The 24,144-nt window shown below is 38.4% G+C and overlaps 1 protein-coding gene across 1 annotated transcript; it reads left to right on the top strand.

Annotated features, from left to right (window-relative positions):
• Window positions 1-239: 239 nt before the first annotated feature.
• On the top strand, window positions 240-18,255 carry LOC114466152 (tripartite motif-containing protein 14). The gene is made up of 7 exons (XM_028451671.1): window positions 240-520; window positions 8,261-9,150; window positions 13,751-13,846; window positions 13,918-14,166; window positions 14,265-14,287; window positions 15,482-15,636; window positions 15,723-18,255. The coding sequence occupies exons 1-7, from the start codon at window positions 301-303 to the stop codon at window positions 16,262-16,264; spliced, it is 2,175 nt and encodes a 724-aa protein (XP_028307472.1). The 5' UTR covers window positions 240-300; the 3' UTR covers window positions 16,265-18,255.
• The last annotated feature ends 5,889 nt before the right edge of the window (window positions 18,256-24,144 follow it).

Below are 24,144 nucleotides of genomic sequence, written 5' to 3'. Positions count from 1 at the left end.
GTGAATAAAAAGAGAATCAATAATAAAAATGTGGAAATATAACGAGAATCATGAAAAAATATACAAATGTAGTATATATCCATTTTGTTTTTTCCATTTTGCAAAGAATTTGTATTATTGATTCGCTTTATATTTCCACATGCATTTCCTTTTCATTTTGGTACTCCGGTGACTCCATAGGTCTATGAGCAATACGCCACCGATGCGTCTAGTTTGCCGGAAATTCAAAAAGAAGAAGATTCAAACGTTGACCACGCCCACTTTAGGACGGGAACAAGCAGCAGCAGAATCCACAACAAAATGGGGGCTTCACTAGACACACCAGCGGTGTGTCCTCTCTGCAACGAGCTTACCCAGGACCTTTTCACCCTGAAGTGTAACCATCGGTTTTGTAGGCGGTGTATCGGAGACCTATGGAGCATCAACACGAGCGGTCCTTACCGCTGCCCTGAGTTCCGGTGTAAAACAGTCTACCAGAGTCTACCATTTGACCGCAGGACGCATCCTAACAGCTCTAAAGGTAAACCAGGTTAAAGCAAGACACGAAAATGTAGCCAATCCTCCTGCTGGCTCACCCAGCTCACTTTAGGATAGGACTAGGAGTCTCATGTGGTTCAGCCAATCAATAGGGAAGCGTGTTATCTGGTGACCGACTTCCGTTTGCGAAAACTGTTATTGTGTGTGATCTGTTAAACATGTGACAGAGAAATTTGTACCTATTTAACCACAGGTGTGTTGGTGAACTGTTTGAAGGTTTCCCCCGCATAACAGCTTTGTGATAATTCTACTTTGTCCCTCTGCTCCACCATTTTCAGATTATGACATAAGCCTTTTCACACTTTGAAAGTGCGCATGCGCAACGGGCGGGGGTCATAGGTCTAGAGGGAAACAAGCTCGTTCATTCACTAACCAGGTTCATTTATTTTTTTTTATTATAATCTATTATTTTAATTCAATTTACAAATTTGATGAAAGTGCACAAGGTTGGTCATGAAAAGTATAAATCGTTGTCAGACAGGATTTTTAAAGCAGTTAAATCCTGTCTGACAACGATTTATTAATTTCATACCCTGACCACTTCCTTTCTGTTCGTTTCCTTTTCTTGTTTTACCGTAATTGTTTAAGACATGAACAAGGACTGTCACGTGACCAGGAAGTAAAAGTAAAAGCCCAAGGAAGTAAGCCAGATTGATAAAAAAGTAGATGATAGATAAATAATTTAGATATATATATATATATGTATATATATATATATATATATATATATATATATAGACATAAATAATTATCTAAAAATATTAGATGATAAGTAATTAAGATAATTAGATATATATAGACCTAAGTAATAAGATAGATAAATAATTGCATAGTGTGTATATATATCACTTATAAGGTTACAAAGTGCTTTACAGAGTATAAAGAGAAAACAAGATTTAAAACAGACAAAGTAAAAACTGTTCCATAAAATGCACATCAAAAAACATTGGTAGAATATATAAAAATGAACAAAATAAATACATTAGATTAAAATAAAAGCCTTCTTATAGAGTGAGGTTTTAAGCAAGGATTAAAAATTTGGTATCGAGAGTTTGAGTTCCAGAGCTTAGGGGCTCTGAGGGATAAAGGTCAAGATAGATAGATGCTGTAGATAGACCGATACATACATACAAGTTATTTTATGTGAGAACGGACACATTTAAATGGATGCTTGTGATGACTTTAGATGTTATTTCTGGAGCTGTAGTTAACCGTTCATGCCACCAAAGGGAGCATCCCCTGAAGTGAGCACTAGTCTGGGTTACTTTGTGTTTAGGTGTTTATGATTTAGCATTTGTATTAATTCCAAATATTAACTTTAGGTAAACCATCATATTTGGAATTAATACAAGTGCTATATCTTAAACACCAATATAATGTATGTATCAATGTGTGTAGTTGTCAATAATTCTGTGTGATGTCAAAATGTACAAAAATGCTTTTCTCTTCTTTTCTCTTGTTGATGTCGCTATTTGTATGTTTGTAATAATAATTGTATATGGAATAGGTGCCTATAAGCTTTCTTGCTTCAGCCTACTGCTTTTGAGCTTTCATTTTTAATAATGTATCTTGTTTTTGGTAAAAAAAAAAAAATAAAAAAAATATGAATGTGAATTGCTCAAATAAACTAAACTTTAGTTCCTCAGTATTCACTGTCAAAGTTGTCACATGTACGTGGTTCAAGTTTATCAAGAACATTCGTCATGTAAATTCTTTTACAGTTGAACTTAAAAGTACATTACCTTTTGAATTCATATTAACATAGCCTAACATGTGTGTGTGTTAGGGATGTCTCGATACAACTTTTTAATTTCCGATATTGCAGCCTTGCATTTTGGCCGATACCGATCTGATATTAGCATGAATCATACATACATTTATTATTCATCAATGTAAACCTTAAACATAAAATGTCTGCAGTATTTTACAATTTAATAAAATAAATAAAAAATTAATTATAAGACCCTGAAAAATAACCTAAATAAATCCAATAAGCTTTGGGGGAATCCTTTAAGTGGCCCACTATTTTTCTCCCGTTGGCTAGTGCATCACTTACAGCTCGCTGTGACAAACCCCTTCATGGACTACAAGCTAAAGACTGTGCACAAAACATCCTAAGTTTGGCACACCTATCTGATCTATAGCCTTTTTCATATTAGCAGCATTGTCTCTTAAAAAGACATGGACCTTATTTTTGTCAATCTTTCAGTCCATGGCGTTCGTGATTGCTACAGCAGTGTGGTTCACTCTGATTTCATGTGCATGTAACACCGCTCTGCAATGTAAAGTCAGTGTCTACCTAGTGCACAGTCAGCCTCAATAAGGACAGTGGTCGATGGTCTGAGCTCCAGATGTTGGTGGTGAAGCTAACAACTTTAGCTTTCTATACATGTGCCACAATATACTTTTTAACTTATTTATGCATCTGGGGTATCGTTTAGTCGACAAGGTAGTGGCGGCTAGGAATAATATAGCGAGGCTCAAGGTACTCAATTAAGCATTTAAACCCAACATTACTCAACACCGACAGGGGCTGGTCATCGGGCACAATAACCTGGGCTATCTTTTCTGTTATAGCCAGTGCCTTTTTGCCGTATCGTGGGAGTTTGTCACGCATTGCAAATGCTTCGGCCAGTGTTCGTTGAGTGAAGGAGCCAGAGGTTTGTTGTTTCTTCACCTCGGCGGTCTTGCCAAAATCCTCATGCTGTTTCAAATGCTGCTGCTTCAAATGCGCGATGAGGTTCTGTGCCACCACGGGAAACTTGTGTATGACAAGTGTTGCACTCAGCTGCAACGTCTTTGTTCGAGTTTATGGTAAAATATTTACACACGTCCAACATCACTTCTCCTTCTTCCAGTAGCGCCGCACACACGTTTTTGTTGTGATCATGTGGGATCTGAGCGAGAGTGTGAAGGCTCATTGCTGCATTGCCTATTTTGTTGGAGTGTGAACCACAGTCATCTATGCATATAAGTTCTATCCAAATATATATTTTATCGGAGCACCTATGCAGACCGATAAAATTCGATATTCGTTTTCTGGATGATATCGGACCGATATCAATATCGGATCGGGACATTCTTTTTATATATACAGTATATGAGGGAGATTCGAATCCCACTCTAGCCAAGTCGTTGTTGTGTCCTTGGGCAAGGCACTTTGCCTAGTATGAATGTAGTGTGAGAGTGTTGGTGGTGGTCGGAGGAACCGATGATTCACTATTGCAGCCTCGTTTTCGTCGGTCTGCCCCAGGGCAGCTGTGGCTGCAATAGTAGCTTACCACTACTGTGTGGAGTGAAAGAATAATGCACATCAATGTAAAGCGCTTTGAGTGTTTATGATAAAGCGCTATATAAAATCCAATGCATTATTATTATTATCTACATAAAGGTTCAACATGCTTTGTTTACTGTCTACTTTGTATACTCCGCAGCATGCACCCACAAGACAACATGATTCTGAATTCACAGAGCCACACAGGGCTCATTACAATTTTCTAGGGCTGGGCAAAAAATCGATTTAATCGATTAATCAAATTTGTAGATAAAAACTGTTTTTATTTTGCAAAGTCGAGTTTAAGATAAAAAAAATATATATATATATATATTTCATTTTTTTTTTCCCCCACCGCAGTTTTTTCTGACTTTTTCGTGTTCCGATGTGAGCCAGCCTCCCTTTGTTTACCCTTTCAGTAGGCTATATGTGTTCCAAAGGCATGTTTCATTTTTTGTTTGCACTATGCTGAGATGCTAAGAGAAAAGTTTATTTATTGTATCATTATATGTTATAGAATATGTAGTTATCTGATTTCTTAATCAGAAACTTTAAAGGGGACATATCATGCTAAATGTACTTTTTTAGCCCTTAAATGCATTTTGTTGTATATTTAGAGTGCTTAGAAGTACAGAAAAAATCAAATTAGTCTCTTCAGGTGCTCCGTAGATATCTTTATATTCTGTTTTGGTCATATTTTTCAATCTGTTTCGATTTTTCTATTCTCTATTATGTTTTTTGAACTATTACATCACAGTATTTGCAGCGGAACTGCCAAATTAGGACATCGACTCACTTCGAGCAATCCGCCATTTTTATTTCTCGCTGCGACTTTGTAGTCCACGCTCAAGGATGCCGAAGTTACGAGAGGAGAAATCAAAATGTTTGGTTGTTGGATGTAGTAACCCACACGCTTCATTACACCGTCTCCCAGCATCAGAACCTTTTCGAAGTGCCTGGTTGAGTTTTATTTTTTATGGAAATGTACCCACATCTGTGGGTAAGGTCATTTTTGTGTGTGCGAAGCACTTCAAGGATGACTGCTTCATCAACCTCCGCCAGTATAAAGAAGGATTTGCCGAAAGACTTTGGCTGATTGAGGGTTCAATTCCTTCTATCTTTGGAGACGACGAACAGAGCACTTCGGTAAGCTGTAAATAACGCTAAAAAGTGTGATGATAAGACGTCCCTGTCATTGTTTTGTTAGCATTAGCAGTTGCACCGTCTTCATATGTTAGCGCTGTGTGCTCGTTTTAGATCCTTGATGATATGGCCTACGTGATTTAATTTAAGTCTAAAGTTTTCATTAGTCATTTCATTTTGTCGTTTTTGTCTCCGAAAAGACTGTATTAAAATGCATTTAGTGACGTTAGCTTGGCGCTAGCGTTAGCTCGGTGCTTGTGTTAGCTCACTCGTTAGCGTTCTGCAGGTTCATCATCTTCATTTTCATCTCGCTCCACCGGGTCAGACTCTGGCTCAAACATGTAAGGCTGGATGGACAAGTCTTCTGTTGTTGACATTTTGTAAATAACCTCTGAATAAAAAGTGTATGCGCCGTTACATAACCGTATCTCTTCTATCAAACTACAAAAATGGCCGAGCAGGGTGGAGTTGAACCGAGTGTCACCTGAAGAGGGGGCGGGGTATGGAGTGTCTCATTTGCATTTAAAGAGACCGCACCAAAACGAGTTGCTCTCAGAAGCACATCAGAAAAGGGGTAGAAAAGGGGCCTGTAGAGCTATAATAATGAGGAATTCAGACCCAAGCATTGCAGTTCCGCTTTATATAGACCACAACTTTATGATTTATATGTAAAAAGGAAGAATTTAAAACCATGATATGTCCCCTTCAAGCTACTGTGAAGTTGCTGTTGCACTTTTGCTTAAACCTGGGTTAAAGCTTGAAATTGTTGAATGACAGAGCCTCATTTATTTTTGATTTTGTGATTGTTCTATGCATTTTAACTCTTGAGGACAATCACAGCAATAAAGTTGCACTTTTGACAATATATTTGATGTCTGGAGTCATTTTTAAGTAGGAATGGGAACTTCTGGGTACCTCACAATAACACTTCTCATGACGTGACGATACTGCGATTATCGATATATTGTTCAGAAATCAATCTGCGATAATCTATGACTTAACGAGAAAAAAAAAAGGATTAACTGAAAAAATACAATTAGTAAATTGAAAAAGTGTCCTATGAACAGTGACACTATTTTAGTGCAACATTTCTATAAATAAGTGTCAACATACCAATGTCAATGAATACGTATCTCCAATAGTGCTTTCTGTAAACAAAAAGGGTCTTTCTTACCAGTGACACCATTATCGTGCAATATTCCAGTAAACAGTGACAACATTTCTGTGAAGACCTACCTGCATATTTTAGTGAAAAAGCAGAAAAGGTTTTGAGAAAAAAAAAAACGATACTTAGCGCAAGCGTATATTGATAATCGATCGTGCGAAAAAATATTGTGATATATTGCCGTATCGAGATATTGTCACACTCCAATTTTTAAGTGCATTAAAAAAAAATAGGATTTTTCTTTAAAACATCTGATTTTTTTTTTTTAAAGGCAAAATCGCCCAGCCCTACAATTTTCCAAAACAAAACACTCTCCAGCACTAACTGACTTTCACCTGTGCCATCCCATTGACCTGGCATGTTGGACAGCAGCCTCTCCTGATGATTCCATTGCTGCTATCATGTGAAGAATAAAAGTAGACAAAGTGTTACTGTGTCTCAATTTCTTCTTGCTGTGGCCCATTTCACCAGTGTTTTTCAGTGACTTATTTAATTGTGTTGATAACTAAGCTAAAGTTTGATCAGGAACTAAACCCTTAAATACAGAAATTAAACTGAACATGAATATCCTCATCCCATGCAGTTCTATTCATGACACATTTATGTATTTGGGGACTTTGTTGTACAACAGTTAAAATGCAAACTTTAAAAATGTTTTACATATTGTATTATGGCTGCAAAAAATCATAGTCTTTGTACCCATCAACAGCAGATCTTGGTTTGGTTGTTGATGAACTAAAAAAACTATTTCCATTTGCTTCTGGGTCAAAGCCAAATCTGAAGGACATTCAAACTAATGCAGTTACCCACTATCAATATCTTGTTCACAGAAGTGACAGGTAGTCCATTTATGGACAAAAGAGTTGGTCATCTTAAGTACAAAACAAAGTATTTATTTAAACTAAAAACTAGGGGAGCTCCAAAATGTAACTGATGAATGGCAGGGGACTTGAGGAAGATGGATGCTCCACTGCAGAGCTATGAGATCAGAGAGACAGTCCCCTGAAGAATGGACAATGTTTCATTTTTCATCACAGCTAAGGTCTATTTTACCACCTGATTGAATTTAAACTACCCTTCAGTCATAACTGAACACAACTCACTGAATACCCAGAGGCATTTTTATGTTTTTTTTTTATTTAAGCACACAGTTCAGGTTTGTTTTTTGTTGTTAGTTTTTTTTTAAACTCAATACGAGAAAATAAACAAAACAAAATACCATCACAACAACTTATCATATAAAAACAAACACTGGAGTTTAAACTATTTTGAACAAATCATTTAAAGAATTTTAAACAGCATCAGGGGAAAAGAAATACAAAATAACGAGCTAAAAACACACATGTACAAACGGGATCCAGTGGACATGCATTCATACATTTTATTAGTGTTTATGATATAGCACTAATAATTCCAATTATTACGGGGTTACCTACAGTTAATATGTGGAATTAATACAAATGCTAAATCATAAATACTTAAACACGTTACCCCAACTAGTGCTCACTTCAGGGGATGCGTCCTCTGGTGGCGTAAATGTGTAACTACAGCTCCCGAAGTAACATCCACAATCATCACAAGCATCCATTTAAATGTGTCCTTTCTCACATAAAATAACTTGTATGTATGTATAGGGGTGAGTATTGGCAAGGATATTGAAATACAATACGTATCACAATACTTGGCCGTGATACAAAATTATCGTGATATATCGCAATATTCTACCCAGTTAACATCAAAATATGGCGGCGATGCTGACGTATGATCCAGCGCTCAATGAGAAGTCTACGTATTCATGTCTATGATGTTTAGCACCTGCTGAGTGAAAATCCCCCCACAGACAGAGCTGCAGTGTCAGAACTGTTTGGACTTAGGCGATCACACATCTCAGTGTTGTTTCTGGCAGATCAGACTGGTATTCCGATCTTTAATCTTTGCGCACATAAACTTTAAGGTCACAGCCGTGTAACCAATGTTATTGTGGTTGATGTTTTGTTTTTTGGGTTTTTGGCAAAATTGAAAAAGTAAATTTAAATTAAAAAAAAAACAGCATTGCTGGTTATCTCTTTGAATTCTTGGACTTGTTCATTTAACAACCCTCTGAAGATTTTTAATTGGTATTTTTGTTGTTTTTTCCAAAGGTGATGCTTGCAGTGGTGAAGAAAACACATCTGACCCCTTACTTAGGGGATCCTCCCTCTCTAGATTCCTAGGAAAAAGGAAAGCTACCACATCTGTATCCGGGCAACCCAATGCAAAACGATCATCAGTAGGGTCTTCACGTGTGCCATTTGACATTGAGGCTCCTTCTGTTTCATTTTCAGATGTACTTGAGCATGAAACCAAAAGAGCAAGCTTTCTTGGTTCTACACAGTTCAAGTTTAGTGATGACCCTTCCTCAACTGGGAAATCCCATGTCGAAGAAATACCTGCCAGTGATTTTGATGGGCCAGCAGATGTTTCAGTACAGCAGGTTGAGTCTGAAGCTGTCATGTTGATAGATGACACTGATAGCTCTAATGAGGTAGACCTTTGTGATTCAGCCTTATTTTCAATCCCAAAGAGAGGCTTCGAGACGAGCGTTACTCATATATCCCCAAAGAAACCTGGCTCATCTGCCAATTTTGATAGATCTGCTGGAGCCCAACATTTTGGGGGTGCCATTACAATGACATATTCCAAATCTCCTGAAGCTGCATCAGGATGCCCCAGTAATGTTTGCACCATCCCAGTGCTGTGCCATTACTGCCCTAAAACAGGGAGCCAGACAGCAGTGAAGACCTGTTTGGTGTGTGGAGCCTCCATGTGCAAAGAGCATCTGCGTCCCCACCTGGACTCGCCTGTCTTCCAGAACCACACTCTGGTTTCTCCCATGGAGGACATCTCACTGTGGAGGTGCCAGGAGCACCAAGAGATAAACCGCATCTACTGTCGGCAATGTGCCCTGTGTGTGTGCACAGTGTGCACCGTCATCGGCTCTCACCGTGACCATGTCTGCATCAGCATCAGGGAAGCAGAGAGAGAGCTCAGGGTAAGCAGTTACATCATTTCCTGTACATCCTTACACTGAACCACTTTAGATATTAACTTCTGTGCTACAGTTAATTCTGTCTAGAATGAAAACGGGCAAGGTGAATGATAATCTGCCTAAAGGTGAAATCGACCTCTTCATTTAAAAAAAAAAAAATTAAAAAAATTCTAACTTAATTTCTGGGCTGTAAAACGCACTGTTTTATTGGCCGCATTCCAAAATTTTGCAATTTTCTAAGAATAATCCACACAAATGCCACAGCCTAACATAGGCTGCACTTTACTGGCTGATAAAGGGACCCTTCAGACAACTCGGCCAATCAGAACGGGCAGGTAGGTGGGCTGCTGTACTCTATTAGGTTTCACAGAGATTTCCGTTCGTTTCAACAGATACGTTTCCTTTACTACATGAAGTTTCCTCCTCACTGCCCCATGTCTGCATATCAATCCATTTACAGCTTTTTATGGTCACTTTTTACTGGAACCAGACTTATCTATCGCTTCGTCCCCTTTTCTTACCACGAACCACTGTCAGAATACGGATGCGATCGCTTCTAAACAAATCCAACGTGGTGGTTTGGCAACTTCATGCTGTTATGCTACTATTACAAACTGGCTGACTTTTACTGTAGGTGTGTTTGTCCGTCCTCCTTACAGAAGCGTCTCCGTTGGTCTCAGAGTCCAGACACTGATCCATTTTGAACAAACCTAAAGTGGTGATTTAACAACTTTATGATGTTTATCCTTCTATTACAAACTGGATGACTTTTACTTCATCCACGCTGCTGCGGCGGGCGCTCTCTCTCTCTCTCTGACAACACCGATTTGTTTATGGTCAGATTTAACACTTGTATGAAGGGATAAAAGCTAACATGTCACACGTGTGAAATAAATGTTGGCATAAATACTAACATCACTTTTCATCCGTCCCAACTTGATAAACGCAATATTTTTTAATTATATTTCACGTGTTCACAGACAAAGCTGGTCCCATTAGACGAATGTAACTATTAAGATTATTACACCTAAATATCCTGAATGATTAAATCATCAAGCTTGATGTCATTTAATTATAGGAAATCAGAGTTATTTATGAACCATACCTTTATGTAACTCATTATCAGATAAATTAAACAAGATTCATCAGCAGTAAAAACACTAATAGTATATTAATATTTTTGCTTCTCATGTGCTTTTTTTTTTTTTTAGAAAATCATTTCATTTTAGGTGAGATAATAAACATATTACATACAATAACACTAATAGTGACCCACATGCACTAATATATTCCATAAAATATCAGCTCATGAACTGTTTGAGTCAGCAGATATTGTAGCCTTTTTTAATGTGTCTAGTGTTGTATTCAAATTTATTTGTGTTTATAAGGAACCTGTTTACACTTTAAGTTGGGAATTGTTTTATTTGTTTATAGTTTTTTATTTATTTGATGTTTATCGTTATTGTGATAAATACCAGAAATTATCGGGATATTTTTTTTAGGCCATATCGCCCGTCTCTAGTGTGCATCATGACAAAATGACTGATCAGAATGATTCAGTGAGAGCACGAACAATTTATTGTTAAGTGTTTCATTGGTCCACCTGGTCTAATGTGACAGAGCTCAATTTTGTGGCATCATAAAGCTTGAAAACCATGTAAAATCTACAATAATGCCACGTCAATGTTTAAGCCGCAGGATTCAAAGCTTGGGAAAAAAAGTAGCGGCCTATAGTCCAGAAATTATGGTAATCTTTTCAGTTTTTGAGAACTGACATTGACAAATAGTTAAGCACTCACTTGTTCTGAAAAAAGCCTTTTATCAAAATAGGGAATAGTGCGGAATATACTCTACCTTAAATGCATTACATGGAAGAACAAAGACCAAGTAGAATGCATGCCAAGCCAGTGTTCCTTACATTCACATTCCGCTGAAATGTGCGTTCACCACTAGCAGACCACAGCTGACCAGGAAAAATGTCTGCTAATTTAATTACTATTATTTAAAGGTGCAGTCTGCAACTCTTATAAAAGTTACTTTTTGTCATATTTGCTAAAGCTGTCACTATGTAAGGGCAGCTTTACATGAAACTAGTAGTTTGTGTGAAAAAAACAAGCTCATTGAGTCCCCCTGCTGCTCCTGCAGCCTTTGGCAGATTGCCAGAATGCACCGCGACCAAGCAAAAAAAACAAATCAGAGCCGGGATTGTGTTCGATAGACTGTCTGACAACTTTTGCTCACAGTCCCCGCCCCTTTCCCAGGGCTGGAGCGCTTTTTACAGTGTATGGTCTGGAGGAGTAGAGGATAAAATTAGCGACTTTTCTGCTTGAAAGGTAGTTACTGCTGCTTGATTTACATTATGTTTGATTTGTAATTGTTACACTAGAAGTCTGTGGTGCACGTAGCAGCCTCTGTATTGGCTAATGTAAGTGACACTGTGTTGTTGCTGCTGCTGAGGTGTGTGCACATTGAGAGAGAGAAGTGCTGCAGTACTATGCTTTTAACAGTGCATGTTATATTACTGTGATGTTGCTGTTGGACTAACGTTTGCTTGTTAGCTCCCCTGAGGGAGGGACTTTGGAAAGTTTGGAGGCAGGGCAAGAGAGCAGCGAGGAGGAGAGAAGGATCTGAAAGTTGCGGACTGCACCTTTTAGACACTTTTATCGAAAGCGTCAAGCGACGTACAGCACGAGCAGTTGGTGTTAAGGGACTTGCTCATCATCCCACAGTGATGAACCAGGATGGATTCAAACCGGTGACTTTCCGATTACAAGCTCATTTCCTTAATTGTTACGACACCATTGCCCATTTCATCTAATCGATGTTAAGTCTTAAAATACAAGAATTTGGCCTTTTAGGTGTGTTATGACCAGTGTTGTGCTAGTTACTGAAAAAAAGTAACTAGTTACTTCATTCACAAAGTAACTCAGTTACTATTTTGATTACTTACATCAAAAAGTAACGCATTACTGGAAAAAGTAACTTTTGAGTTACTTAGAATTAAAGAATGTATTATTTATTTTGGGTCATTTGTGTCCATACAGCTTCATATCAGTGCTGTATTGATATAATATTTCACTGTTGATCAACTGCTATAAAACAACCATAAATGATGTGCATATAAAGCACAAAATTAAAACAGTAATTTTTCAGCCTTAGCACAGTAATGTAAAGTAAGCTGTGCAAATTCCAGGTGCACATTCTGCTGTTGAAAATGCTTATAAAAATAAAAGTGGAAAAACAAATTCACAGCATTTTTCTCAGCTACACAATGCTAAACATATCAGGCTAATAAGCTGCTGTTAGCAGTGACTCAGCAGCAGCGACAGGCTGCTTATTTACAACAACATACCTTGCAATAGTTTGGCTGATCTGTCCCTGGATAACAGTCACAGTCCGTTAAAATCCAGCCGCAGCGTTAGCTTAGCTTCACGGATGCATCTTTTGGAGACAAAAATAATGCGCGTATTTCTACTCTGAGAAGCACGTCCTGTTCTCGCATTGACTCACCATGATTGGCGCACGTAATGTAAACAGACACGCTGGCAATGCTTCTTCTTCTACTGTTTTACCGTGTTTGGCACGGCATCCCGTAAAAATATGTAACGCCACTGTAAACGGGAAGTACACTGCAGCTAGCAAAGTAACGGACAAACGCACCATATTGTAACGGTAACACCGTTATTTCTTTAGAAAAATATTGCGTTACAGTACTAGTTACTGTAAAAAGTAACAAACACTGGTTATGACATACAAGACTGAGAAGCCTGAAGCCTGGCTACAATACGAAAGTTTTATAAAATAGGTAAGATCACTTCAGCTGGCATACACTTTTGAAAAAACTACTTTCAGATTTATAAAAGAGGTCGCACGCACGTCCTACGCCTGTTTCCGTTTATAAATCACACTCCACTCTAAAGTTGTTGTACATGAGAAAATGCCTTGCTCCACCCATACGGTGCCTATCAAAGGGCAGGTGAACACCCTTGATGAATATTCACTGATACAAATTTCACAATGGACCAAGGGGGAAAACGAGCAAATAAAACGGATTTCACTCAATTTGAGGTGGAGGTATTAATTGTTGAGGTGGACACACTCAGGAGAGAGTCATTTAGTGACACAGTGGGCATCACAAATGCCAGAAAGGCAAAAGAGTGGAAGCATGTGGCTCAAACTGTGGCTGAGGTGAAAAAGAAATGGTCAGATATAAAAGCAGAGGAGAAAAGGTGTATCACTCTCCATAGGAAGAGCGTCTGTGCAACAGGTGGTGGAAAGAGATGGAGCTCACCCTCATAGACCAAAAGCTGTAGGAGATCATTGGGGAATCCCTCGATGTTGTAACGGAGGCTGAACAAGGCACAGATGTACCAAATGCGCCCATAGCACTGGATTAAATTGTATTTTTTAATTTCAAATAATAAAAATGAACATGTCTGTATTCATTACTATAATTAAGACCTTTTGCTGCATGTTTGAACCCTCACTTTGGGAAATGCTGCTGCATATAATCACACAAGTTCTTATTAAACATGCTCTTGTCAACATTGTTGAATAAAGATTACCTTTATATGTCTTGGCTTATTTATTTTTTTTACCTTAGGAGAATCTGAAAGAGAAGATCAAAGAGCTTCAGACAGCTGAGCAGCAAGTATCCATCACAGTGTCAGAGCTCACACAGACCAAGGAGACCTGCAGGGTATGAGAGCATACTTTATTCATATATTGATTTTGATCAGCGACAGTCATCATGACCCTGAATTATTTCAGGTGGTTTTAAAAGAGGCCAGTGCAGGAGTGAAGCAGCAGTATGGAGCTATCAGAGAGGCTTTGGAGCAGGAGGAGCAACTGGCTCTTCACTGTGTTGAGAAGGAACAAAAAAGGGTTGTGGGTAGCCTGGAGGAGAAGCTCTTCCACCTTCAGAGCTCCCTGCAGTCCATTCAAAAAGGCCTCCACATGCTTGAGGCTCTGTCAGATACCAAAGGGGACAAACGTATTCAGGACCAGGCGTTCATCATGGTCAGTTTGACGTTTGGAGGAATGTACATGCATCCTTGTCTTGGCCTGTTAATGTGTTTTTTGTTTTAAACTTTTCTCTCCTATACTTTTTATTTCAGGAATACACCAAGGTGGCCCAAATGTAAGTGTTAGTTTCTGAAACACTTCATTGCTATTGCTATTGATCCTGGTCAGTGCTGCAGGACGTGCTGCGCACACTGGGCACATTACTTCACCATCAAAGGACTCTTCAATTCCAATTTCTCAGTACGAGTACCAGTACCAAGATTATATATATATTATAATCCAGAAACCGTTTTTATTTTAGTTTTATAACACTTTACTTGCAGTTTTATACATAAGGTTGTCATTACGCTGTCATTGGCATGATTAAGGTCATTAAGTGTCGTTCGTTACCCTAACCACACTAGATCCCTCCACCTAACCCAAAAAAGGCCAACATGGCTTCAAAGGTGTTATAATTTAGTGAACAACACTTAATGACTGTAGATATATTCAGAAGTTTTCACTTACAATTTCTTTTAATGACCTTAAAGTTTTAATTAAAACTATTTTTTAGCTTAATTATGCTACTATGGTACTTACCTGGTCATTTGTCTGACATGCACAGTGGACTCAAAGATTAGTAATATATATTAAGTTATGATTATCTGTAAAATGTGCCCATCTACTGAGCTGATGAGGATATGTTGCTGAAGCTTCTGTTTTGGAGTTCAGCTGTGAGTTTTTAGGTTAACTGGTGTGCTGTAGAGCCTGACTAATTAATCAATGTGGCCGATTAATCGGGCTGATTTTAGGTATTGCCAATTAATTGTCAAAAAAAACAACAGACAAGCCCCCCTACGTTGCTGAAAACAGCGCGGAAGGGGCGTCATCGCTCCATAGGAGAGCAAAGTTACAATGTTGGGGGTCCCTACGGTCAAGAGCGCTGTCGAGAACCCTGGATATGTTCATTTGTGCTATGTGTAAATTCTGTGGTTCTCTGCTGTGCTTTCTCTATTACATTATTGCTTAAAGTTACATTTTGCTTTTTTGATTTATCCATTTCTAATGTTTGTGATTTGAGCAACTTTTTGCATTGTATTTCGGAAGTTCTATTCTGTTCATATCTTGTGAACATTGATATTCAAGAGTTTGAACAACAAAGAATCACCTCCTGTGAATCCAAGCCTGGTGGTCTTTTATTGTAAGTAGGTATTAAGTCTCTACCAAGTTGTCGTCCTGTTGGGCATCAATGAAAAGCTCTTATAGGGTCTGGGCTTGTCTTTTTCACACTGTGTGAAACTGATAAAAAACATTTGTGTTTAAAATCTAGAACCACTGGCATTGGGAATGTTGTTCACCAATCGGAGCCTCCAGGGGAAGTGAATGGTTCACTGCTGAGGTGTCTGCAGAGGTGGACAGAGAAACGTCTGGACTCTATTGTCATCACGCTGCCTGGAACACACAGAGACCTCTATCGGCTGCTTTGTAAGACACTCATTCACAGCTAGATAAACGAACAGCATTAAAGCTTTAACTAGTAAAGTCATCTTTACTATTTTTTGTGTGCTCAGATGGTTTCGTCCCTTCCTTGGATGCTGACACCGCCCACCCCAAGCTGCTGTTGTCTGATAACAACAGGAAGGTGACCTACAGCGAACTCCAGCAGCCCTACACAGACCACGTGGCTCGTTTTACCTCCTTCCCACAAGTCCTGAGCTCCTCTTGCCTGGAGGGGGGTCGCTGGTACTGGGAGGTGAGCATGTCTGTGGATGATGGTCGCTGGAAAGTGGGCCTGAGCGAGGCTGGGATTGAGAGGAAAGGCCAGAGAGATAACTCCCGTTTGGGCTTCAACTCGTATTCATGGTGCCTGAGCTATGACAGAAAGAAGGTGGAGACTCTGCACAATAAGTTGTCTGTTCCTGTGGAGGTAGACGGGCTCCAAAGAGTGGGATTGTTCCTCGACTTTGAAGAGGGCATCCTGTCATTCTTCAATGTGACACCAGAGGGTGTTGCTTTATTGCATTCATTCAAGCACAGCTTCACTGAGCCTCTATACCCAGCACTGTCTGTGTCTAAAACACAGCTCACCATTTGTGATCTGTATGAATCTTAAAGAGTAAGTACACAGCAAACCAACTTTTTTCTGCTGAATATATGTGTATTTGGGTATTATGTAGTGCTGTTGATTGATCCTAGTCCCACTCTTCACATTTTAGTTAAAGTTGAACAATTTCATTTTGCTATTGGGTGAACAGTAAGCTATTGAAACCCCTGCATCATCACTTTATCTGTTGGCCCCACCTCTCCTATAAATGTGTGCAGGATGGAGGGGAGGGGGCAGTTACTGAAAGTAGCTGGGCGTGTCTGTCTTCTACAGCAGTAACGCTTATAATCAAGGTTTTTTTAATTTCCCTCCTAGTGGCAGCTCAGCAGAAGGCAGGGGTGTACTTACCCTCTGTAGCTGTACTGGATGCATTGCCTTTCTGTGCCTTTTTAAGCTGTCAGCAGATAAGAACCTAACAAGAGAATAATTTCCTCTGCAGAGTTGTATACATTGCTGCAAACACCTCAAAAGTATATCGACAACCACATTTTTATTTAATTTTTTCCAGTGCAAACCAACTAAATATTCAAACTTCATTCATTAATCTTTTATAAGCTCTTTATCAGATGTTTCAAAACATTGTAGAATTCCTAGGTTCCCAAAGTGGGATACGCAGTGTCATGGGGTAAGTAAATAAATATTATAAACAGTGCGACAACATTAGAATATAAATAGAGCAGCAGTCAGGAGCTTTCATGTATTGCCACAAATGGCACATTGGCCTCTGTAAGACTGCCTTCTAGTGGTGAGGGAATTCATTACATGGCCAGTCACCCTGCTCGCACATAGATTTCCATGAATCTCATTGATTTTACACCTGACTGACTGTCACTCACTACTTTGTGTGCCACTAACCGATGAAAATAAATAAGATAAATGACCTTCCACATAGACTGCTACCACGAGTCAGCCCACAGTTGAAGCGTCACCTGCCTGCGACAGCAACACGATATTCCAGGTGTACGGCTGGCCAAGATGCTAGCACCGGTACACTTGCTGATAGCCAAGCTACTAGCATGTGCATGGACAGCAGCAAGGAGTCCGATGCAGTGCCCCCTCATGCAGCCTTAGACAGAGAAACAACCTCATCAAAAAATTCACAAAGTCAGCCAAACACTGCAGAGTTCTGTGCATCCTCTCAACCTCACCCTTCTCAATAAAGTTGTAGTGAGTTGTATTTCACAGTTTCAGGGTGATGAATATGTTGTATTACTGATATATTTTCAATCAACAAATGTTTGGTAGAATTTTTTTTCCAAAAACAGAGATTGGTTTATCACTAAAAAGGCTGCTAGGCTAATTAATTAAATAAAGCAAACAAGTAATAATTCTGAATAAAATGTTTTCATGTATGCTTACAGATTATTTTCCATTATATAGTACTCCTCAACAAGATAGATAAAATTCAGTGACAAATTTAACTGTAGGGCTGCATTTTATGACATTGCATTAGGTTTTTGAGTGTGCAGGTGTAGGGGGTACATGTCTTCAGGTTAAATGTTTGAAGGGATACAGGACTGAAAAGTTTAGGAACCACAGCCCTAGAACTTTATTTATTAGAGCTTCAACGCTGAAGTCTTTCCATGTTTACTCAGCAAGAAAGGCTACAGTGCACGTCATGGACAGTGCTTAGGCAAATACTGCACAATCACTGTACAGGCGTCCATGTTTTTGTATTGTAGAAGGAACTTGAGTACTCAGAGGAAACTGACTGACTAAAAGAGCTGCACAGAAGTCTGTTATTCAAATCCACAACCAGTATATCGTGATTCCCCATGATCTGAATGAATAAAATGTTTTTGTGACTTTTAAAAAAAAAAAATACAAGATTTAGTTTACATTTATTTTAATAGATATAGATTGTATGAATATTAAATAGATACATAATGCAAAATCTGCCTTGCATGTGATTTTATATTTTTATAAAGTGCTTTTTTTCTCTACTGCATATGATTGAGAGAGAGATTTTTTGTCATGTTGTTGATGTAATGATGATTTTACTGATGATTTTAATTGATTTTACTGATGATTTTAAATGTTCTTATTGATTTAAATGTTCTTATTGATTTTAAACAATTGAATGTTTTATCATGTAAAGCACATTGAGTTGCCTTGAGTATGAAATGCACTATATAAATAAATTTGCCTTGCCTTGCCTTGCCTTTTAATAAACAATGGTGTAAGGTACAGCAAGGCAAATTTATTTGTACAGCGCATTTCATACACGAGGCAACTCGATGCATTTTACATGATCAAAAAGTGCAACAGAAAACATTCAACAGCTTAAAATCATCAGTAAAAACATTTAAAATCAAACACATTACATCAACATCACCACCAAAAATCTCCCTCTCATACACAGTAAAGAAAAAGTGCCTTTAATTGTGATTTAAAAATGTTCACATTGGATGCTGACCTCAGCTCTGCTGGCAGTTCGTTCCACTTCTTTGCTGCATAACAACTAAGCGTAGCATCACCATGTTTACTGTGAGCTCTGGTCTCCACTATCTGACCTGTGTCCATAGATCTGAGAGACCTGCTGGGTTCATACCTGACTAACATGTCACTGATGTATTCTGTACCAAACCCATTCACAGATTTATACACCAGCAGCAGAACTTTAAAGTCTATTCTGAGGCTGACTGGAAGTGTTCTGACCTCTTTGTTCTGGTTAAGACCCAAGCTGTAGCTGTTTGATGGTCTTTTGGGGGATTCCTGTTAGAAGACCATTACAATAGTCCAGTCTGCTGGAGATAAAAGCATGGACCAGTTTCTCATGATCTTTCATTAAAGTCATTAAACCTTTCACTCTGGAGATGTTCTTTAGGTGGTAGAAGATGTTTTTGTGATAGATTTGATCTGACTGCTGAATGTTAGATCTGAGTCAATCAGAGCACCAAGGTTTTTGACTTGGTCTTTAGCTTTTAAAGATAGAGACTCGTGATACTCACTGACAGCAGTCCTCTTTTTCTTGTTACCGAAGACTATCACCTCCATCTTGTCATGGTTTGATTGAAGGATGTTTTCACTCATCCAGCAGTTTACTTTTTAAGCAGTCACACAACACCTACATGGGACCATAGTCATCTGGGTTCAGTGATATAGTTGTGTCATCTGCATAGCTCTGATAATCAACCTTACAGTTCTGTAAAATAGGTCCTAAAGGAAGCATATAAAGGCTAAACAGAAGGGGTCCAAGAACAGAGCCCTGAGGAACCCCACAGGACATTGTAATCTAAGGAAATACCTAACACTGCAGCATGGGCATATTTCTGTGACAGAGATCATCATTAATTAAAAGTACAGATGAGTTGTAAAGAGCCAAACTGGATCATTTTTGCTGCACCAAGTAGAAACGGATAAGTCGTCTTCATGATAGATATGCTAGAAAAGTTACTCTAGAAAACATTTTAATTGTGTTTTTAAATAAAGTGTGTGAAGCCCATGATTGAAAGAGCTTACTTATGTTGTAAAAAAAATAATTATACCTCTGTGTTCAGTGGTGACCTAGTTTCTTTCTACTGAAATAAAAAGTCGCTTTCAAAAACAAACCTGTTTCCTGACTTGCTGTTATTACTGCATATAAATAGATACACAGGTGTGGGTTGTGTGTTTTCCCACAACAGGTGTTGGTTGGTGTGCTAACTTTGAAATCTCACCTCCCCTGCACCATGTGTGCTTCGGAGTGCCTCTCTCCCTTAGTTGATATGAACACATGCTAAAATGTCCTTTTTGCTATCTGAGTCGGAGCCTTGTTTACACTAACTGTAGGTCTCAGTGGTAGACATCAAAGTGGTGGTTCTTGTTGAATTGGTCTGCAGATAACAGTCGCTTTGATGCAGGAGTGATGATAACTGAAAGAGAGCTCAGTGAGGCAGCACTGCGCTGCAATTTTTCACCTTGGAGTGATATCCAGCTTTCTGCTTCATCTGGCATTAAAGTCACATAAAGTGTTGCAGGTTGGCAATTTCACACTTGTGGTGGTTTTCCTTTCTTCGTGTCCAGTGTGCATATGCAGACATGTTTGAGGAGCAGCCAGGATCAGGTTAAGAAGTCAATATAATTAAACCTTCCTCTTCACATCCACCACTCACTCCAACTCAGCCAGGCTTGTGACAGTTTTCAGAATGTTTGTTGTCAAACGACAGCATGTGGTTCACTGTTATTGACGTGCACGTAAAGAGGCAGCGACAGGCCACAACAGCTCTGTTGTATAGAACAAGGTCTTCATAAGTGATGGCATGTGTCTCATCCTCCACATCTACACGTCAAAATGTCCAAGATTGGAAACATCCCTTCACACGTCAAGCGATGGATAAGCATATTTAGTTTTCTGTCCCAAATATCTAAATGGGACAGTTGGCAGCAGTGATGAGGGGATTTGGGCGAATCTGTCGCTTTTCTGAGAAATGAGCTATTCTAAAATTCTGACAGGTTTGAGTTGATCTTTTTTCTCCTTTCTTTTTTTCCTTGCTGGCTGCCAGTGAACTATACTGGAAAGTTGCTAGTTTAAATCCCAGGAAAGGTAGAAATGTTTCTCAGGGAAGAGCTAAAAGCAGACACCAATGTGAATTAAAAAATAAGGTAGGTATTGAAATTGCAATCAAGTCCCCAATTGCTGCACAGTGAGAACTTAGTTGATCAAAGTGGCCTTGACTCACAGCTGAATGATCCCTGATTAATGGCCTTCAGACTATCCACTGAGTTATGAAGAGGTTTTTGTCTTTTGGCCAATCCATATATAGATCGTCTACAACATTGGTTTGCACAGCGTTCTCTATCACTAGTTCTCCACTGGTCTTTCTCCTGGGTTCAAAATCCCACCTTATTAAAGTTGTGCCCAAATTAAGCAAACTTTACTTTGACCAATCAGAAACCAGTTTCCAAGATCAACTGCAGATTTTGTTTTGCTGGTTACATGCACTAAATTAGTGTTTGACCGCAAACTTTTTAGATAAGCTTAAGCTTTTTAATCTTTTGTAATTTGATGGTATCCAAAATATTCTTGATGATTCTAAAACCTTAAGGAACATTTTGAAGATCTGCGTAATGGGATTTGTTGACTGATTCATATAGCAGTGTTTAATGGAATATGTAATCAGCCTGAATGGTTCTATTTTATTTTTATTTTTCATTGTTAGCACTAATATAGTGCTTCTGAATTTTAATGTCATCTATAGACCGTTCTTCTGTAGTCTACTCTGAGGCAGGTAACATTTATTTAAATTATTATAAATAAATACATTTCAAAAACATTTGTTCTGGTAACACACATTCTTTCCTGTGGTCAGAGCAGGTACCATAGAGGGAAGTTAACCTAATGTATGTCTTTGAACTGCAACTTTCCCACACTCTAAATTGTATGCTGTGGCCAAGTTTGTCTGTGCCGATTTGCATTTTTTCTGAGCATATCAGAGTCCCTGTCCCCACTCATTTAAAAATCATATATGCAATGTTTAATTGATATTGGGAGTATACCGTTGGGCAAAAAAAGTATTTAGTCAGCCACCAATTGTGCAAGTACTCCCACTTAAAAAGATGCGAGATGCCTGTGATTTTCATCATAGGTATACCTGAACTATGAGAGACAAAATGAGAAAAAAAAAATTCAGTGAATCACATTGTAGGGTTTCAAACCCTAACCCTAAGCATTTCAAGGTCCTGGAGTGGCCTAGCCAGCCTCCAGATCTGAAAGTTGAAAATCCAGTTGCCCAGCAACAGCCCCAAAACATCACTGCTCAAGAGGAGATCAGCATGGAGGAATGGGCCAAAATACCAGCAACAGTGTGAAAACCTTGTGAACACTTATCAGAAAATGATTGCCCTCTGTCATTGCCAACAAAGGGTACATTACAAAGTATTGAGATGAACGTTTGTTATTGACCAAATACTTATTTTCCATCATAATTTGCAAATAAATTCATCAAAAATCCTACAATGTGATTTTCTGGATTTTTTTCCCTGAAAAATAAAAATATACTAAATGAGGGAAATAAAACACACAAAAATGCACAAAAAGACAACTGAAAGATAAAAAAAATACACATGACTCCAAAAAATATACATTACAATGAGTAAAATAAAACAAAAAATACATTATACATTACAGAAAAATACAACAAAATATGAAAATTACTCAAATAAAAATATACTAAATGAGTAAAATAAAACAAAAAACTAAACAATATTTATACAAAAAATACACAAAATAACAGAAATAAACAAAATTACACAAAATGACTGCAGAATCACACTACAATAGCAGCAAAAAAACAAATTAAAGAATGAAACACACATAAAGACTCAAAAAAACATACATTACAAAAATATAAAAATGAGAAACAACAAACATTGTGCACGTGCACCCGGAAGACAGCTGTAGTTCTGGCCACACTGTCTTCTGTGAGTAGCACAGGCCCTGAGCTCCGGTTTTATTTTTTTATTAATTACTTTAAACTTATATTTAATGGGTGATTTTTGTTGATTTTTATATTTTGATGTGTGTGTGTGTATGAAGAAACAAGGACTAACTGTTGTAATTCCATGCCAGGATCTCGCCAATAAAAGCTGTGTTGGCCAAAAGTGACGTGGTCTTGATTAAAAAAACTTAACACAACACACGAAGAAGAGTACAAACCGCTACACGCGCTATGCTAAATGCTATACGTAAGTTCAGAGTGCATTAGTGAATTGATATCACGTGGCCACTGCTGCTCCTTTCTCTAGCTAGAAGCAGGATAACACTACAAGCAGGATGACAGCACTAGAGACGATAAAGAAACTTTCTTTTGAGGAAAGACGACAGCTTTTAAAAGATGGGAGACCAACACCTGAGCTACCAGACCTTCAGCAAAGGTAAGATCAGAAAAATTGTTTGTATTTTCTACAGTGAAAGGAAGTGGATGCGCCTCACTGAGGCTGTTCCGAGTTGTTGTTGTTGTTTTTCTCCGTGTTTCTGTGTTTCCAACACAAACAACGGATGTGCTGCTGTGTCATGAGATATATCTTTGTTGGGAGAGTATGGAGGATATATTAAATAATTGTTTATGTTTCTTTAATGGTGTTTATGATGTTGATTTTGTTAGATGGCTAAATGCTTGTTCATGTGGATCTTGGTTTTTTTCTTTCTTATTATGAATTTTATCTTTTGATAAGCGCATTGAGATGACTTTGTTGTAAATTGCGCTATAGAAATAAAGTTGAATTGAATTGAACTAACACTTGCCGGCAGAAACATATGGAATTGTGATTGGTGTTGACATTGGTGTCTCATTTGCATCGCCCTGCCTACCCAACCCTAGTGCTCACGGCAATTCACTACATATGGTATATTACTGGATAATAAAAGGGGTAAGATTATATACTGTATGTTTTTATTTCTCCTACTCCTTTTTGAACATATAATGGGCTTTACTTGCAGGATTTGGTAATCTGTCTATTTTCCTTGTTTTGTTTTTATTATGATACAGGTACAGTATATACATTGTTCATGTTTGAAATTATATAGATCAATCTCCAATTACATGTAAATGTTGATGCAGCAACATGTTTCCTCTCTGCAGTCTGTACTTTCTCCTCTCTCTATTCTTCCTCTTTGTGTCCTTTTTTTGGTCTAGGTGTCCTGGTTTTAGAGATGATGGTTCCTAGTCTGTGGTTAACCCAGTTTGTAATACTGATGTTATTTCTCTCTATCATTTTTAGGCCGGGCTACCGGACTCAAAACGCCACTCACTTTGTTCTTCTTGTTCTTCTTCTTGTTAGGCCCAAGCGCCATGAGCTGGCGAAGGGCATCTTGCTCTCATAGTGGCCACACTACGAGGGAAGGGGCGGAGCCTATACGAACACCACATGCCCGTCAGTGACCAAGGACTCTTGTCATGTTGTAGGCA

This window comes from Gouania willdenowi, chromosome 6 (assembly GCF_900634775.1).
Source record: "Gouania willdenowi chromosome 6, fGouWil2.1, whole genome shotgun sequence".
Taxonomy (NCBI): domain Eukaryota; kingdom Metazoa; phylum Chordata; class Actinopteri; order Blenniiformes; family Gobiesocidae; genus Gouania; species Gouania willdenowi.
This window is presented reverse-complemented; position numbering and strand designations above follow the sequence as displayed.